Below are 16651 nucleotides of genomic sequence, written 5' to 3' on the forward strand. Positions count from 1 at the left end.
CAGACTGCTCGCAGGGAACTCGAGAGCACGATGGACATCGACGCAGCGCCTGCACCGGCCCGCCCGACGCGCCGGATCGCTGTCGGCGACGACTCGGCGTACGACCTCGACGCTCTCGCCGCGAGCTGGGACGGTGCGTTCTCCGCCAGTGGTCGTTCCAAGCAGGTATTGACGAGCTCTGCGCAGTCATTGGCCGCAACAAGGTCCGCCGCCTGCTCTTCGTCGCCGACTCGTCTCCGTCGCTCGCTGGACCGGCCCTCTCGCTCGCGCTCGAGGCGATCAAGGCGCAGACGCTCGATGCCCGCCTGTACGAAGAAACGTACTACCGCTACCGCCAGCTGCTGAGCGCCCTCGAGAGCGGCGAGGAGAAGGACCCGCAGGCGAGGGCGTGGTACGAGCAGGTCAGGGGCAACGAGGCGCGCATCGACCGCGAGTGGCTCGACAGGACCAAGAAGGAGGCGCAGAGCGGGCTCGACAAGCTCGAGATTGAGCTCAAGGGCTACATGACCAACCTCATCAAGGAGTCGATTCGCGTGAGTCCTGCGTGCACCTCCTGCTGAACACCATCCACTCCGACGGGCTGACATGTGGATGCCACGCCTCATTTGTTGATTCACAGATGGGCCACCGTGACCTCGCGCGCTTCCAGTACCGCGTCGGCGACCTGCAAGCCTCGGTCCGCTCGCACACCAAGAGCCGCGAATTCTGCACGACGAGCCAGCACGTTCTCGAAATGTGCCTCGGCGTCATCGAGGTGCGCCGCCACGTTCTTACAGCCCGTGCATTGTGCTCACTCACACTCGCCGGTCTGCACAGGTCGCGCTCGACATGGCCAACTACGCCTTCGTCCGCAACTATGTCGTCAAGGCCGAGTCTGCCGTCGAAGCCGCACAGGCCTCGGCCGCGAGCGGGAAAAGCAAGACGGCGCCGGTCAACCTGCCCGGCATGGTCGCGCCGGCGCAGGACCCGATCGAGGCGGCCAAGGAGCGCGAGCGCAAGGTCACGCACGAGAGGCTCACAATTGCGGGAGGGGTGGCTCACCTCGGCTCGGGCGCGTACGACAAGGCGGCGTATGCGTTCACGGACGTTGGGGCGGAGGCGCTTGTTTCTGGTCCCGGGCACGTGCGTCTGTCTTCTCGCTCGCTTGTCCTCTCCGACCCCCTGTCGCTGGAGGGATCGGCTAACCCGTGGCGACCTGCGCAGTTCATCCCTGCCGCCGACATCGCCCTCTACGCAGTCCTCACCGGCCTCGCCTGCTTCTCGCGCCCTGCGCTCCGCTCGCGCGTGCTTGAGAACGGCAACCTCCGCCCGTACCTCGACCTCGAGCCATATCTTCGCGACATCGTGCGCGCGTTTTACGACAACCAGTTCAAGAAGGGCTTGGAGCTGCTGCACAAGTACGAGGTGCGTTGCGGGACTCATTGCAGACAGTCTGGAGCTGGGGTCGAAGTGCTTGCACTCGAAGCCACCGCACAGGCAATCATCGCCCAGAGCGCGCGAGACTCGAGACGCGTGGCTGACGCCTCCCTCTGCAGGCGCGCTTCCTCCTCGACCTTCACCTCGCGCCTCACTACGACTCGCTGCACCGCCTCATCCGCGAGCGTGCCCTCCTGTCCTACTTCCAGCCCTTCGCGTCCGTCTCCATCTCGCGCATGGCGCTCGCGTTCGGCTGGCCCGAAGACTACCTCGTCGGCGCCGTCGTCGACCTCATTCGCCGCGGGCTCATGAAGGCGCGCGTCGACTCGGCCAAGGGCACACTCGTCGCGAGAAAGCAGGAGCCACGCATTGAGGCGTTCAAGAATGCGCTCGAGCAGGGAGAGAAGATGCAGCGCAGGGCGATGGCGAGCCAGCTCCGGTGCGTCTCGCGTCGCTGGTCGAGACGGCCCGCTTCCAAGAGTCGCTCGTATGGGGATTTCTGACCGCCACGTACACCCTTCTTGCAGGATGAAGCTCCTCCAGAACGAGCTTGTCGTCAAGCCGGCCAAGCGCGGCGGCGGCGGCCACGGCCCTTCGCGCGAGCATGAGCAGAGCATCATGGTCGACTGAGCCTGCATTCTCCTCCTGCCGTTCTGTCTGTCGCGTTCGTCGCTGTCGCTGTACCGCTTGTGGTTTGGTTCGCCGAATGTTCTTCGTAGTTACCCGACGGTGCTGTGCAGCTCGCAGCTCCTGTAACGTCTCTCAGCGCATCGCGGCTCTTGCGCTACTTTCTCACGTTAACACGCATACCTCATTTCAACCTGGTAGGCCGATCATCGGCCGGCTGGCTCGTTAGCCTGTCTGCGCGGGATGCTGCGACGCCGGTCCATTCTCAATTCGCCTGCCGGGACTGACTTCGCGACACGTCACTTTTCGCCACGTCAGCAGGGAGCTTGTGCCGAGCTGATGCCAGAACTCGCCCGAGCGCTTTCCCGCCCTTATCTCGGTTGCCTTCAACTTGCTCACCACCACGAGCTGCTGCATGCCATGTCCGAGACAATGGTGGTGAGATCGGGCACAGTCCGCATACCCGATCCTGTTCGTGCGCCGCCATCGCCTGCGTCTTCAAAGGCAGGATTCTTCGCAACGCCGGACGAGCACCATGCTGCCGGCCTGCCGCGCACTTCAACGCTCGACACGAGCTTGCAGAAGGATGACAAGGTTTCGAGGCGAGAGAAGCGGGACTCACGTACGAGGGAGTTCAGCTGTGCGTGTCCCCTCCCCGGCTCCGCTTGTTTCCATTCGCTCTACTGACACACTGATACAATGCTGCACAGGTTACTGGGCAATGGTGGGTGCGGGACGAGCTGAATGAAGGCTTCGCGAGCTGATCATTGCTGCTTCTGCAGTTCATCGCGGGCTGGAGCGACGCCTCTTCCGGCCCTCTTATCCCGTACATCCAAGCGCACTACGGCCTGACCTACTCGGTTGTCTCACTGCTGTTCCTTGGCTTTATGGCTGGCTATCTTGCCGCCGCCATCCTATGCCCTCCGTTAACGGCTCGATTCGGAATTGTGAGCTACGCCAGAGCGTCTGCACGACGGAATAGCTGATTCAATCTATTCACCCCAGGGCAAGGTCATTGTTCTTGGTGCATGCTTCCAGGCCATCGGCTTCGGCCTCCTCATCGCGGCATTCCCTTTCCCTCTCTTCCCTGTCCTATTCGCGACGGCGGGTTTTGGCGTCGCCTTCCAGTCCGCCAACTCAAACGTGTTCTTCGCGACCCTGCCCAAGGCGGAGAAGCGTCTGAGCTTTCTGCACGGCGTGTGCGCGCTTCTCTCCACTCGAACAATTGCGGACGATTTGACACAAGTTCACCTACTGGCTGAAGATACGGCCTCGGCGGCGCCGTGTGTCCACTCGCCGCGACCGCGTTTGCCTCGTCTGGCATCCTCTTCTCTCGCTTCTACGCCATCTCGCTGGGCATGTCGGTCATAAATATCGCCGTCCTCACTTACGCCTTCAAGTTCAACTACCGCACCGAAGGGGTTGACGCGGTGTCGACAGCGACTTCGAGCGAAGCGACGAGAACGGAGCCGGAGCACGGGCTTGAGCTGAACGCCATCGGGTCGGCAGCCGCGCTCGAACCCCGCAGCGGTGAAACCTCAGGAGAGACGCATGCTGGCGCGGCTGCGCCAATCAAGACGGGCGGGTGGAACAGCACATCGATGCGTGCCGCTCGGCACCGGATTACATGGACGTGTGCGCCTTTCATCATGCTCTACGTCGGCGCGGAGGTCTCCATGGGAGGGTACGCAACTTACCTCGGCCCGGTATCGCTGTCCGAGCGTTGACTGATTTCACGCTGCCATGAACCAACAGCTGGATTGTGACGTTCCTCATGGAGAACCGCAGTGGAGGGGCAGAGTACGCAGGCCCAATTTCTGGAACTGCGAACCGTTGCTAGTTGACACTTTCACTTGCAGCGCCGGTTACGTCGCTACTGGGTTCGTCAGCTTTGAGCCTGGGCCAAGAGGACACGCTGATCAACCCGGCCCTCCAGCTTTTGGCTCGGCATCATGGTCGGCCGCATCATATCAATCCCGCTCAATTTGCGAGTTGGCGAAAAAAGGATCATTTACCTGTACATCATTGCAGCACTGGCACTCGAAGTACGTCTTCTTTGTCAGTCTCTCCTAACGCCAACGGCTGACACGTTTGTCCCCCTAGTTTGCCATCTGGTTCAGCGACTCGCTCATAGGTAACGCTGTGGTCGGTACGACGCATCCTTCAGCACCCACGGTACTTTCTGCCGCAGCTTACTAAGCCAGATACGGGCAGTTGCACTCGTTGGCGTTCTCATCGGGCCCGTCTACCCGGTACCTTGAGACCTTAAAGCGCCGAGTGCAAGCAAATGTCTGACCTTCTCGCACTCAGATCGTTGTTAGCATCGCTACCAAGGTCCTTCCGCGACACCTACAGACCGGATCAATCTCAATCATTGCTGCTATTGGCCAGGTTGGCTCGGCGAGCATGCCCTTTGTACGTTCACCTGCTTTCGTCAGCTTCTCACCAACCGATGACAAACCCGGTGAGCAGATTACGGGCGTTTTGGCCCAGCGCTTCTCGCCGGTCGTGTTGCATCCAGTCATGATTGTCTGTTTTGCGCTGATGCTGGTCATCTGGTGGTTTGTGCCGGACGTGCCGCGGAAGGAAGAGTAGGCCGACTCATCGCCGAGCCGTCTACCACAACGGAGATCTAGACCTTGTGCGTAGTCTGCTGACTATGCCCACATCGGATTCGGCCACCCTGCCCTGCATGAGCGCAGTACGGAGAGCGTTGCCCGAGAAGCCTCAACGTGCCGGCGCCTCGTCTGAGACTCAGATTGTGCCGGCGTCAGATTGGCGGCAACTCGCAGCGACAGAGTAGAACGCCATGCGAGACGGCAGAGCTTGTGCACAGGTGCATGAGAACCGCGAAGTGTGCGGACGTCGTCCGAAGAGGCGGACCGGCGATCGGCACGTTTCCGACCGACCGGGAGAAGAGCGCGGCTGGGCGCGTCGGCGGCTTCTCAGCAGCAAGGCCACGCGGGGACTGGCCGAGCAGCTCTTGACCTCCTCCCCTCACCACACACGAACGCCCACTCGCCAGCAACGCCATGCCGCCATTCGAAGAAGCCTCCGCCGACGAGCTCGCAGCCTTCGCGGCTCTTTCCGAGCGCGAGAAGATGGTGCAGGGTCTTGCGCAAGTCTGTTGTGTCGCTGTGCAGCTCTACAGAGGCCTGACTGTTGCCTTCGCAGCTACCTCGCGCTTGACGACAGGGTGCGCCCAGCCGAGGACGAGAGGATGTGGGGGGAAGGTCGGCAGAAGCTGACTTGCACCGCTGGACACGCAGGACCTCATGCGAGACCGCTTGAAGGCTCGCGACTTGTGTCAGGTGCGCGGGCGCCGCTTTAAGACTGAGGAATCAGAGCTGACGATCTGCTTCCGCGTTGCTCTCGCAGAAGTACAACGTGCGCCGACTTCCGTTCCTGCATGCGGGACTTGCGACTGACATGTGTCGCTGTAGAACCATCCCTTTACCGACTGGCGCGAAAACTTGCAGCTTAACGAATTCTACGGACCCGACTCGCGCCTCCAGCATCTCGCCGACCTCTTCGAGCTTCCGCTGGAGCGCGTCCGCAGCATCGCGATCGAGCCGCCTCTCTACGTCGACTATGGCTACAACATCGAGTTCAAAGGCGACTTCTACGCCAACTTTGGCTGCGTCTTCCTTGACTGCGCCAAGATCAGCTTTGGCGAGCGGACCATTCTCGCCCCTGGTGCGCGCTTTCGCTCCTGAATTGCAGACAGTTGCTCAGTATCTATTCCACAGGCGTCCATATTTACTGCGCGACCCACTCGGTTCATGTTGATGAGCGAGTAGCAGGATACGAGCGTGCCTACCCGGTCGAGGTACGGGCGCGTCTCAATCCCGGGCGCTTCGATTCTCTCTGATCTTCCTGGATAAGTCAGATCGGTGACGACACATGGATCGGTGGGCACGTCACCATTGTTGGCCCGGCAAAGATTGGCAAGAGTGCGTTGTGCAGCGCTCGTTTGTCTGCGACAGTGTCTGACTCGTATCATCCTGCAGACTGCACAGTTGCTGCTGGCAGCATGGTCAAGGGCGACTTCCCTGACAACTGCGTCATCGGCGGCGTCCCCGCTCGCATCCTCAAGCACCTCGATCCGCCGGCAGGCCCGATTGACCCGAAGGACAAGCGTCTCGTGGTCCCGCTCCCTGGCAGCAAGTCGGCTGCCAAGAATGACCGCGTGAAGTTCTGAGCAGGCGATGCATGTAGAGTCAACAGCAATAGACACTGATACTACCGAGGTTGTGGTGCTGCGATGCGACTGTGGCGCGACTGTGGCAAGGAGGATTGGCGAGCTCCCCTGTCGAGCGGCGGTGGCGACAGATAGCTGCGATTAGATAGCCTCATCGTCTACAGGGTGCAACACCTGGGCGCTGAGCGAATGGCGTAAGGCATTGAGGTTAGGAAGGTCGAAAAACGTCCAGAAGACATGCTTGCGACTTGAGGTTCACCACGGGGCTCCCGATTCACACGCACCGCAAGTCGCTGGGCAATAGGGACATCGTTGACAGACAGAAAGGGGAAGACGCAGGCTACAGCACTTTTGCTTTTTTTTAAAACGATTGCGAGAGAGTTGGGCGGATCTAGCGGCGTCGTGAGTCCGTCTAGGCGAGCGTCAGGCGCACGGTGACGATTTGGAAAGCGCGGAAGCGCGGGAGCGCAATAGAGTTCGTCGCTGGCGAGTCGGGGTTGACAGAGCTGACGGTGATCGAGAGGTCTTCAACCGGACGCTCGAGGAGCTGCAGGAGATACATGTCAGCGCCCCACGTTCACAACATCCGTCACGGCTTTCACGTCGAAAACGAGAGCCACAACCCGAAAAGTGGAGCCAGTGAGCGGAACGCACGTCTGTAACCTCCGCCTTCACGACGCTCTTTCCCTTGGGGAGCCTTGCCTCGACCTTGACGCCACCCGCACCGCCGCCGTACGCCTCGTACAGCCTGAGAACGACCGTCTCGGTCCCGTCGCCCTGACCGGCCGCCGAGAAATGGTCGTCTTCGCCGCGCTTGATCGTGTCGAGCACGATATTGCGCGCGCCCGAGAGGGTGAATGGGCTGCGGCCCTGCGGGCTGGCAAGGAGCGCAGAAGCATGCGAGCGGAGGGAGGAGGAAGGGAGGCGGCGCAGGTGCAGAGGGTAGTTGAAGAAGCGCGCGACGGCCGGGACGTCCGACTCGGCGAAGGAGCCGCGATGAGGGAGGACTGCGGGAAGGCGTTTAGTCTCCTGCGCTCGAGAGAGAAGGAAAGCAGGGGACATACCCGCGAACGAGAACTGGTGCGAGCCCTGGTCCTGCTGGTCGTCCGGGATAGTCGCGGCACGCAGAAGCGACAGACGGAGCGTGCTCCCCTCGCACGCATGGCCGTATTTTGAGTCGTTGAGCAGCGCAACGCCATACCCAAACTCGGAGACGTCGGCATAGCGGTGACCTGCGAGACCTGCATGTCAGCACACTGAGAACGTCTGAGAAACCGGAAGTCACGAACCGCAAACCTCGAATTGGGCGCGCTGCCACGTCGTGTTGCGGTGCGTCGAGCGCTGGCAGAAGCCGAACTGGTTCTCGTAGGTCCTAGGTGCGACAGTCTGTCAGACTCAGGTCGCGGGCAATTGGGATGACCGAACGTACGCAACGTCTCCCGTGGGCGTGATGGCGAGTGGGATCTCCCACTTAAGGAACTCGTGACGCTCGTGCCAGTCGACCTGGACGTCGAAGCGGAGAAGGCTGAGCGCGTCGGCCTTGGTCGACGGCGCCGCTGCATCGAGTGAGATGGTGGCCTGGAAAAGGCAGGACTCGTCAGTCGCAGCCATGAAGTAAAGCGCAGAAGCCACGACGCACCTTGACCACGCTCTTGCTGAGGTGGTACGTGACGAGCAAAGAGCTGCGGAGCGGGCCGTCCTCGACAACCTCGACACTCGTCGCATTGACCTCCTTCTTTGTCTCGAGGTGGAACGCATCGACGTCCCACGCGTCCCAGTTCAGCGGCGTGTCCTGGAAGATGACAAAGCCGGCCGTGCGGCCCTCGAGGATGAGCTCGCGCTCGACCTCCTTGTCGTAGATGCTCGAGATGCGGCCAGACGGCGTAACAGTGACTTTGAGCTTCGGCGTCGAGAGGACAAAGTTGTCGCCGGCCGTGCGGGCTGCATGACGCGGCGATCAGCAACTTCGCGACGAGACGTACAGGAGATGGACGCACCGCGCGCAGCGAGGACATGGCCACGCTCGGCAATCTCCATCGCGCCGACCGGCTTGTGCAGGACCGTCTGGCCCTGCACGCCCTCCGTACCCTCGAACAGAACGTACGCCTCTCCGTCGTGGCTTCGCTGCACGGCGGCATCCTCGAGCGCGCGCGCGACTGCGAGCGGGACCTTGACGAGCTCGCGGCGCGGCTGGGCCGGCGAGAGCGGGTCGAGCGCGACGAGTGCGTCGAGCGGGGCGGAAGAGGACGGCAGCTCGGCGGACGAGAGAGGCGTCGAGTGCGGGATGAGCGCCGAGAGGGCCGACTCAAGGAGCGCGTTGGCCTTCTTCGTCACGTCAGCGTAGATCTGCGGAGGTTTGAGTGAGTTACCAGCCCGAAAGTAGAGCGAGAACGGCACCATACCTTTTCGGCGTCCTCGTAGACCATGCCGATTGCGCTGCCGGGCAGCACGTCGTGGAACTGGAGCAGCAGCATGTCCTCCCACAGCTTGTCGAGCTCGTCCTTCGGGTAGCGGTACGCGCTCGCCGAGTCGCCCGCGCCCGTGCGGGACGGAAAGACGCTCGCCAGCGTCGCGACGTACTCGAGGTCGTGCAGGAGGATCTCGGTCTTGCGGTTGTTGCGCTTCATCGAGCCGTGCGAGGTGGCCGTGCCGCTGCATTCCGTCGAGTCAGCGTATTGGCAACACTGATGTGCCAGTGTCCGAGAGACGAGAGCGCAGGCTCACCGGTGCAGCTCGAGGTACAGCTCGCCGGTCCAGGTCGGCAGCCTCTCGCCCTTCTCGCTCTTCTTGAGCACGTCCTCGTAGAACTGCTCGACCGTCGCGCCCATGTGCACCTTGGGGATCTCGCCCCCGCCGCCGGCCGTGTCGTTCGCGATGGCGCGGCACCGCCGGAGCGTCTCGAGCATGGGCGCGAGGGGCCCGCCGCCGCCGTCGCCGTTGCCGTATGTAAGGAGGCCCGTCTGCGCACCCGACTGGAGCGACTTGTGGTTCCGCCAGGTGTTGAGAACGTCCTCGACCGAGGCTTGGGCCGTGTACTGCGCGGAGCGATCGGAAGGAATCAGTCGTTGACCCTCAACACGAGCGTGACTGAGCGAGCACACCGTGTTCTGCGGGCACAGGTGCACGAGGATCTGCGTCTTGTCCTGCCCCTCCCACCTAAAGCTCGTGTTCGGGAACTCGTTGAACTGGCTCCAGCTCGTCTTCTGCGTAAAGAAGAAGTCGAGCCCGGCGAGGCGCGCAATCTGCGGCGCGGCGGCGTTGTATCCGAACGAGTCGGGGAGCCAGAACGTGCGGCAGTACGACCCGAAGCGCGACTTGAAGTAGCGCTGGCCGTAGATGAACTGCCGTGCGAGCGACTCGCCCGACGGAAGCAGCTGGTCCGACTCGACCCACATGCCGCCTGTGCGGGCGGAGAGAAGCGGAAGCATCAGTTGAGGCATCTCGAAGCCGATGCAGAGCGTTCTCCGGGCGCACCGATCGGGAGGAATTGGCCGCTCTGGACCTTGCCCTTGATCTTCTGGAACAACAGCCTGTGCATCGACAGCAAGGTGGTATCAGCAGAGCTGAGTTTGGCAATGAGGACCGAAGCGAGCCCGCGAAGACGCACGGGTAGTCCTGCTCGAGCCACTTGAACTGCTGCGCCTGCGACGCGACGAAGCGGTGCTCCGGGTAGCGCTCCATCAGGTCGAGCTGCGTGCTCCACGAGCTGGCAGAGCGCAACGATCCATCAGTAACTAATGCAACGGCGCCGAGACAGGCAGAGCAAGCGCACCGCGCAGTCTTCTGGCGCGTGACGGAGAAGGGCCACTGTTTGCGTCATGGGACATCCTGCCGTCAGTTTCCCCTGGCTTCGGAAAGCCCCGAGTGCCCAGAGACGTAGGCTGAGAAACGCACAAGCCAGCCCGTGTCAATCTGCGCTCGCGCAACCATCAAAGCAAGTCAGCACCCGTCTTCCCGCCCTCGCAACAAGCACGCGAGCCAACGACGCACGTGGCAGTTCCCGATCGCCCAGCTCGCGACCCCGCTCTCGCCCGGGTCGCCGCGGTACACGTCCGCGCCCTCTTTCTCCCACTCGGGCCCGCCAAAGACGCGCGCAGCGAGCGCGCGAGAGGCCGCGATGGTCGAGAGGTCGGACGAGCGGAAGGTGTTCATGATGGCTGTGCGAGGGCACGAAGCATCGTGAGTCCGTGTGTGTGCTGATGGGAGCGTGCGGCGGAGGGAGGGAGGTATGAAGAGTGAAAGAAAGCGCACCATTGCCGACTTCGAGGCACTTGTTGCCGAGAGGCGAGCGCTCGGGGAGGTTGCGAGCGAGGTCTCGGATGACACTGTGCAACATTCGAATTGTTAATACCGGCTCATCCGCAGGTTCCCACCAAGGAGGTCCGGTAAAGAGACGGCGAGAAAGCAACGCACCGGAAGTCCCACAGGAGGCGCCAGGCTTCCATGCGAGGTACAACGAGATCTGCACTGTTGAGCTGTGGGCAAAAAGGCAGCACCAGGGCAAGTCAACGACCCGCAAGGACATGACTCGCCCAGAAGGCGCGAAGAGTGCACGCACGCGGAAATAGCGGTTGTTGTCGGGCGGGCCGTTCGTCTCGCCCAAGCCATTGCCAAACATGGCGTTGCAGCTCGTCTCGATGTAGTCTGCGTATCCGGCATCCGAATGAGCGGGCGCAATCTCGATCCCGGAGAAGGTTCGCGCAGAGGGGATCGGCGGAACGCACACTTGTATCCGCTCGCGCGCTTGTCCTTCGGGAGGATGAACTCGACCCTGCGGTCGATCGCGAAGCCGCCCGTGAGGCCCTGTAGCGGGCAGCCCTCGGTGTCGAAGACCATAGCCTCGCACGACGGGTCAAACTCGAGCTGGATGCGCTCGGCGTCCTTCCATTCTGCCGGGAGGTGGATCGTCACGCGGAACCAGTGGCTGCGGGTGGCAGCAACGGCAGGGTCAGGAATGCAGGAAGGACAAGTGAACGGAAGAACGGACGTACTTGGTCCAGGACGGGCCGAGTTCGATCCCCTTGTGCGCGGGCTTGAAGTGCTGGCGGACCGCCTCTTTGAAGGGAGTCTGTGTTTGCGCAGACTGATGAGCTTCGCAACGAAGCAGACGAGGTTGAAAGAGACAGCGCGCCTTTTCCCTGCCCGGCGAGCTCCAGTACTCGAGCTGGATGTGGGCCTCGTCGTCGCTGCGGTGCTCAAAGAGGACGTCGGTGATGTTGGGAAACTTGCCGCCTTCGAATTGGTCCAACCGGCCTGCAGCGCGCGAGATGGTGACACCCCCACCACAGAGGGTCAGCCTCTCCGACGAGGGATGAGGGCACAACGCGAGGGCGGCGCACCGAGGGTGAGGCCGCGGAAGTGGACTGCGCGGGGCTCGTGATTCACGATGGGGTACAGCGGCTTTGCGCTCGCGGGTGCCGTCGCCATGGCCGAGGATCGCAGAGACGGCGGCAACGTGTGGGGGCGGAGGACCGGGCGGGTGCAGTGCGGTGCGGGCGGAAGCGCAGGCAGGCAGTGCGGGCTGCACGAGAGCTCTCGCTGCTCTGCTGTAGGCTCGGACAGAGCGCAGTCGCTCGCTGGTGCAGGTGCAACCCTCGCGGTCCACCTCGCCTCGCCGCCCCTTGACCTCGCCTGCACCATCGCTCTCTGCCGATCCCGTGTGTAGAGCTAGCCTTTTATCGAGAGAGCGCTACGAACGCCTAGCACTAGTATACAATCAGCTTCTGCAGTTCTGTAGCGACTCGACGGCTTGCCCCCGACCACAACCTCACTTCGTCCGCGCATCTAACGCTCGAAGCGACGCTCAGGCAGACAGACAGGGCAAACAGTAGTCCTTGGATCAGACACGCTGAAGGGGAGAGCAGCAGAACGGGTGCTCGACCAACTCGCTCATCAGCATTCGCTTCCGCGTAGCCCTCGACAGCGTCCACGGTCCCTTTCCCGAGCGAAAGCATTCTGGGCCAGGTCGCAGAGGCTCTTTCGACCAACGTAGATCCATAGCGCGACTCTGGAACGGCGAGAGCGCAGTCCAACTCCCGCCTCTTCGCTTCGCAGCGTCGTCTGCCTCCCACCTTCGACCACCTCGCCCCACCCGATGCTGCAGGGCAGAGCCCGAGCCCGCGCACGAGCATGACCGACGCGATGCGAGGCGTCTACGCGCGCGTGCCCGCCCTTCCCGAGCCAGCGACCTCGGCACCTGCCTCCTCGTCAGCGATGCGGTGGCACCCGCCGCGGCGGACGCTCGTGCTCCTCGTGCCGGCGGCACTCGCGGTGCTGTACCTGCTGAGCACGACGCTGAGCGTGCAGACGCTGCGAGAAGAGGCGTATGCTGCCGAGGTGCCGACTCCAGCAGCGGACGAGGCGGTGCTGGCCTCGCTTGCAAGTGACCAGGCAGCCGCAGCGCCGACAGGACCGGTGGACGGCGCCCAAAAAGGAGCAGCTGCGCTGGGATTCGAGCCACGCAAGCCCTGCAACGCCCTCACGACGTCTCTCGCTCCCTCCTCGTCGTCCTCGCCCTTCCTCTCCCCCTCTCCGCCGCTCCCGCCCTCCGCCCCGCTCGCCGACCGCCTCTCCGCCTGGATCTCCGCGCCCCTCGCGCCCGCGTCGGCCTGGAGCGCGTTCAGCGCCCAAACGTGCGGCAACCCGAGCGTGCGGCGCGCGGCGAACCAGCTCCACTTTCGCGAGAACCGCGCCAGGTGGGACGAGCTGGGCGAGGGCGAGGTGAGGCGGATCAGGAGAGAGATGGTGGAGCGGCTGAGGGCGGATGAGCGGGCGGGGAGGCTTGAAGAGTGGCAGGACGAGGGGAAGAAGGGGACGAGGGGGATCGTGTGGACCGCAGGAAACGCCGTGCGTTGTTTGTTTCGGCTTCAAGCTCATTGAACAAGTCATTTGACCCTCGCTCGTCACAGGACACGTTCGACCGCGTGCTGACCGCGCTGCGCCTCCTGCGCTCGCACGGCTGCACGCTGCCCGCGCAAGTCTTCCACTTCCCCTCGGAGCACCCGTCCGAATCGCAAGAAGCCGACTTCGCCTCGCTTTCTGCGACCGTCTCGTCCCTTGCGTCGCTGTCCAAGGACGCGCAGGCCGGGCGCACCAAATCGTTCCACCTCAAGGGCGCCGCGCTCGCCGAGAGCGCGTTCGACGAGGTCCTCTTGCTCGATTCGGACAACATACCCGTGCGCAACGTCGAGTTCTTGTTCGACAGCGCAGAGTTTAGAGAGATGGGCGCCGTGTTCTGGCCCGACTACTTCAAGGACCAGCCCGAGAATGTGCGTCCCCCATCACGAGTCGTTTTCCGTGGCACGGCGTGCCGAGCCGCGAGATTGACTCTTGCTGTTTGGTTTGACGATGTGCAGGCGATTTGGTCGATCCTTGGCATCCAGTGCCGCGACGAGTTCACGATGGAGGCCGGACAGATCCTCGTGCGCAAATCGCAACACCTCGACGCGTGAGCATTGGGAAATCTTCTCCGCCTCGGTCTGGAAGCGTTGACCTGACGCGATAGAACTTCTGCAGACTCTTGCTCGTTGAGCACTGGCTCGAAGACTGGCGCTTCTGGTTCCAGTTCAGCGACGGCGACAAGGACCTCTTCCGTGCGTCGCCCTCACAGTCTTACCTCCGCTTTACCCCCCTCGCCGACTCGTATTCACACACAGGCTACGCCTTCCTCGCCCTCCGCAAGCGCTGGGCCGTCCCCGCGCGCCACCTCGCCGCCGCATCCTGGCTCGACCCGCTCGCGCTCGGCTCGAAGCACGAGCGCGAGTTTGCGGGCCATTCGATGGTGCAGTTTGGGCTCGCGAGCGAGGACGGGTTCGAGGGCGTGAGGGGGAGACCGCTGTTTGTGCATGCCAACTTGCTCAAGCGGGTCATCAGGTGCGTAGTCGTGCTCGTCTGGGCGACGGCTTTTTCGGCTGGCTGACATCATGGCGTATCCAGTGACATGCACGACGGCAATACGTTCGGCCGTACACTCCAGCTGCGGCTTCCCTCCGCCGCGCCAATATCCGACCCCTCCTCTTCCAATACCGCCTCTCCCTCTTACGCCAACACCTCTGACAGCACCTCCACGTCCTCGCCCTTCGTCTTCCAAGCCGACCACCTCGCCAACGTCTCGCCCTTCACCGGCCTCGGCATCCCCGTCCCCGCCGCCTCCGCCGTCCCCCTCTGGGCGCGGCAGCGCGCGCTCCTCTTGCGCGGCGCGTCGATGCGCTTCTGGGCGGGGCACCGCAAAGCCGCGTACGTGCTCGCGGTCGAGCCGCTGTGGCGGGACGAGCTCGCCGAGTGGGAGGACGAGCGGGTGCGCGGCGTGGGGGAGGACGAGGGGCTGCAGATGAGCCAGGACGAGTGGGATCAGTGGAGGGGGTGGGTCGCGCGGGAGCGGGACGCGAGGTGCGAGGGCGACGAGGAGGGCGATATTCGAGAGATGCTCGCGTTTGCGAAGGAGGACAAGGCAGAGGGAGCGAGGGACGGGCTCGAGGTCGTCCTGTGGGCCGACGATCCGGACCTTGCGGGGCTCGAGCACCGGTTCTACAACGTAGGACGGGGAAAGGCTGGTGCGAGCGGGTTCAGGTGATGAAGGAAGTACAGACACCGGGCTGGAGGAGATGCGCGTGCGCATTGTTGTAATTCGGGACGGTAATTCGGGACGGCGTATGTTTCTCGTTCGCTCGTTCAGACTGATCATGAGATGAGGCTATGGATTACGTCCGCTCAGTCTACGGTACCGTATACCGGTACGAGAGCAGTTGGCCTGCGGAGTTGTGTGGAGCGGTCGAGGCAAAGTCGAGGCGGTGCTGCGCGCGCAGCGGTCCGCCCGCGCCGCGCCGTTCGTTCGCGCGACGGTAGCTTCGCACTTGTCGCATACCGGTAATCTCGCAACTCTGCTCTCTCTCTGCGCCGCGCAGCTTTCCCTTGTCACTCTTTTCAACCCGCTCTGCACCCGCGCCGCCCGCCTCCTCCCCCGCTCGCGTCCCTCGCGCCCCTTCCCTCCTCGTCCTCGTCCTTCAACCTCGGCCTCTCCGTCTCTTCCCCCGCCCAGGCGATGCACGCCGCCCTCTTCCTGGGCGCCCTGCTCGCCTGCAGCGCGCCCTCGCTCGCGCTCAGCCCGCCCTTCGAGGCGTTCGCGCGCCCGCCGCCGCCGCCGCTGCACGTCGCGTCGACCTTTGTGCGCAGCGGGCCTTCTGCGCACCTCGCCTCGCGCGAGACCGCCCGGCCCGCGCTCGTGCTCGCCGGCGCAGACAAGGAGGCGCTGTGGATCCCGCTCGCGCTCAGTCGGCGCGCGGGGCGGCGGGCGACGGGAATAGGCCGCCGAGAGAACGCGTCGGGCGGAGGCGACTTGCTCGACCACGCGCTCGAGAGTGACGACGAGATCGTCGAGGAGGAGGTGGAGATGGACGAAGAGCTCGAGCGCGTGCTCGCTCAGCGAGAGGAGCGCGAAATGTGGCGCGAGCTGTTGAGGAGCGTGAGCCGGACGGGCGAGGTGCCGCCGCTCTTCCGCGATCTGGTGCGCGCAGACGACGACGACGAAGTGCGTCACTCTACTGTGTTGGTCAGAGGTGCGCGGAACTGATTCGTCGGGCTGCAGGACGCGGCAGAGTCGGCGCAAGAAGAGAACGAACGGTTATCGTTCGAAGTGCGTTCCTCTTCGCTCGCTTCAGACTGACCTGACGCTGACACCGCTCCAATAACCGCAGCTCGACCCGCCAATGCCGCCTTCGCAGAAGCGGCGAACACCCGATGGTGCGGCTTGCGCTGTGCATCCCTTCCGCGCCTCCGTTGATCCTCTCTCCTCCCGACAGACTCGCCCTTTCTCCGCGACGACCCTTCTCCGCCTCCGAAAAAACACAAGCCGTGCGTGTTGCCGTTCACAATTCGCATCTTGGTAAACGAGACTTAAATCCCATCCCCGGCAGACTCCCGCTCCCTCCTCCGCCTTCTCTCATAGACCAGTCTCTCTACCGGTACGTTTGACGTTCTGCCTGCTCTGCTCCGTACTGACGTTACGCACGTCGCTGTTGTCACAGCCTCTCCGCCCTGATCCCCTCGCGCCGCCGCAACCCATCCTCCGACGCTCTTCCCGCAGCAGACCCGCAGCCATTCCGCCTCTTCAGCAGCAGCAGCAGCAGCGATCCCGCATCATAGACATTTTCCGCGACGTTCCCTCTTGTATACCCCTCGCACCCATAGTCACCCCGTTCTTCGCACTCTCACGACCCCCTTGACGCCCCCCCCCAGCCCCTCGACCGCCATCGCACGCGCGCGAGCTGGACCTCGCTGCGCTGCGTCGGGCTCCTCGCGCTAGTCTACCTTGGCAGCAGCAGTACACGCACCTACCTACATCCGCGCATTCCCACCCTCTTCTCTTCTCTTGTCTTGTCGAGGACAAGGAGAGAGGGAGGAGGGGGTCGC

At 63.3% G+C, this 16651-nt stretch overlaps 6 protein-coding genes across 6 annotated transcripts; 5 read left to right on the forward strand and 1 right to left on the reverse strand.

The window, feature by feature from the left end:
• Positions 1-30: 30 nt before the first annotated feature.
• JCM10292_007126 (COP9 signalosome complex subunit 1) lies at positions 31-2046 on the forward strand (the record flags this gene model as incomplete). The annotated part of the gene is made up of 7 exons (XM_076648202.1): positions 31-133; positions 187-533; positions 620-754; positions 817-1122; positions 1204-1404; positions 1536-1855; positions 1944-2046. 7 exons carry the CDS (start codon positions 31-33, stop codon positions 2044-2046), a joined length of 1515 nt encoding a protein of 504 aa, XP_076506149.1.
• Positions 2047-2463: 417 nt separating this feature from the next.
• On the forward strand, positions 2464-4638 carry JCM10292_007127 (MFS transporter; the record flags this gene model as incomplete). Its single annotated transcript, XM_076648203.1, has 12 exons — positions 2464-2683; positions 2754-2767; positions 2826-2990; positions 3049-3242; positions 3308-3727; positions 3799-3843; positions 3903-3923; positions 3980-4088; positions 4147-4192; positions 4258-4295; positions 4354-4458; positions 4516-4638. 12 exons carry the CDS (start codon positions 2464-2466, stop codon positions 4636-4638), a joined length of 1500 nt encoding a protein of 499 aa, XP_076506150.1.
• Positions 4639-5075: 437 nt separating this feature from the next.
• On the forward strand, positions 5076-6244 carry JCM10292_007128 (sugar O-acetyltransferase; the record flags this gene model as incomplete). The annotated part of the gene is made up of 7 exons (XM_076648204.1): positions 5076-5165; positions 5313-5354; positions 5422-5430; positions 5487-5739; positions 5793-5872; positions 5933-5996; positions 6054-6244. 7 exons carry the CDS (start codon positions 5076-5078, stop codon positions 6242-6244), a joined length of 729 nt encoding a protein of 242 aa, XP_076506151.1.
• A 412-nt stretch (positions 6245-6656) lies between these two features.
• On the reverse strand, positions 6657-11671 carry AMS1 (alpha-mannosidase; the record flags this gene model as incomplete). The annotated part of the gene is made up of 22 exons (XM_076648205.1): positions 6657-6791; positions 6899-7251; positions 7309-7476; positions 7534-7616; positions 7674-7822; positions 7884-8185; positions 8242-8590; positions 8647-8896; positions 8969-9279; positions 9346-9644; positions 9719-9774; positions 9852-9950; positions 10017-10051; positions 10139-10156; positions 10235-10401; positions 10496-10569; positions 10658-10719; positions 10803-10888; positions 10969-11168; positions 11236-11312; positions 11376-11497; positions 11584-11671. The coding sequence occupies 22 exons, from the start codon at positions 11669-11671 to the stop codon at positions 6657-6659; spliced, it is 3483 nt and encodes a 1160-aa protein (XP_076506152.1).
• Positions 11672-12373: 702 nt separating this feature from the next.
• Positions 12374-14816, forward strand: JCM10292_007130 (uncharacterized protein; the record flags this gene model as incomplete). Its single annotated transcript, XM_076648206.1, has 6 exons — positions 12374-13090; positions 13153-13512; positions 13600-13691; positions 13760-13836; positions 13900-14116; positions 14180-14816. The coding sequence occupies 6 exons, from the start codon at positions 12374-12376 to the stop codon at positions 14814-14816; spliced, it is 2100 nt and encodes a 699-aa protein (XP_076506153.1).
• Positions 14817-15284: 468 nt separating this feature from the next.
• On the forward strand, positions 15285-16384 carry JCM10292_007131 (uncharacterized protein; the record flags this gene model as incomplete). The annotated part of the gene is made up of 6 exons (XM_076648207.1): positions 15285-15770; positions 15828-15875; positions 15937-15982; positions 16042-16093; positions 16156-16203; positions 16267-16384. 6 exons carry the CDS (start codon positions 15285-15287, stop codon positions 16382-16384), a joined length of 798 nt encoding a protein of 265 aa, XP_076506154.1.
• Between the last annotated feature and the right edge of the window lie 267 nt (positions 16385-16651).

The sequence above is a fragment of the Rhodotorula paludigena genome, assembly GCF_050403205.1.
Source record: "Rhodotorula paludigena JCM10292 DNA, Rt_paludigena_JCM10292v1_ctg14, whole genome shotgun sequence".
NCBI lineage: Eukaryota > Fungi > Basidiomycota > Microbotryomycetes > Sporidiobolales > Sporidiobolaceae > Rhodotorula > Rhodotorula paludigena.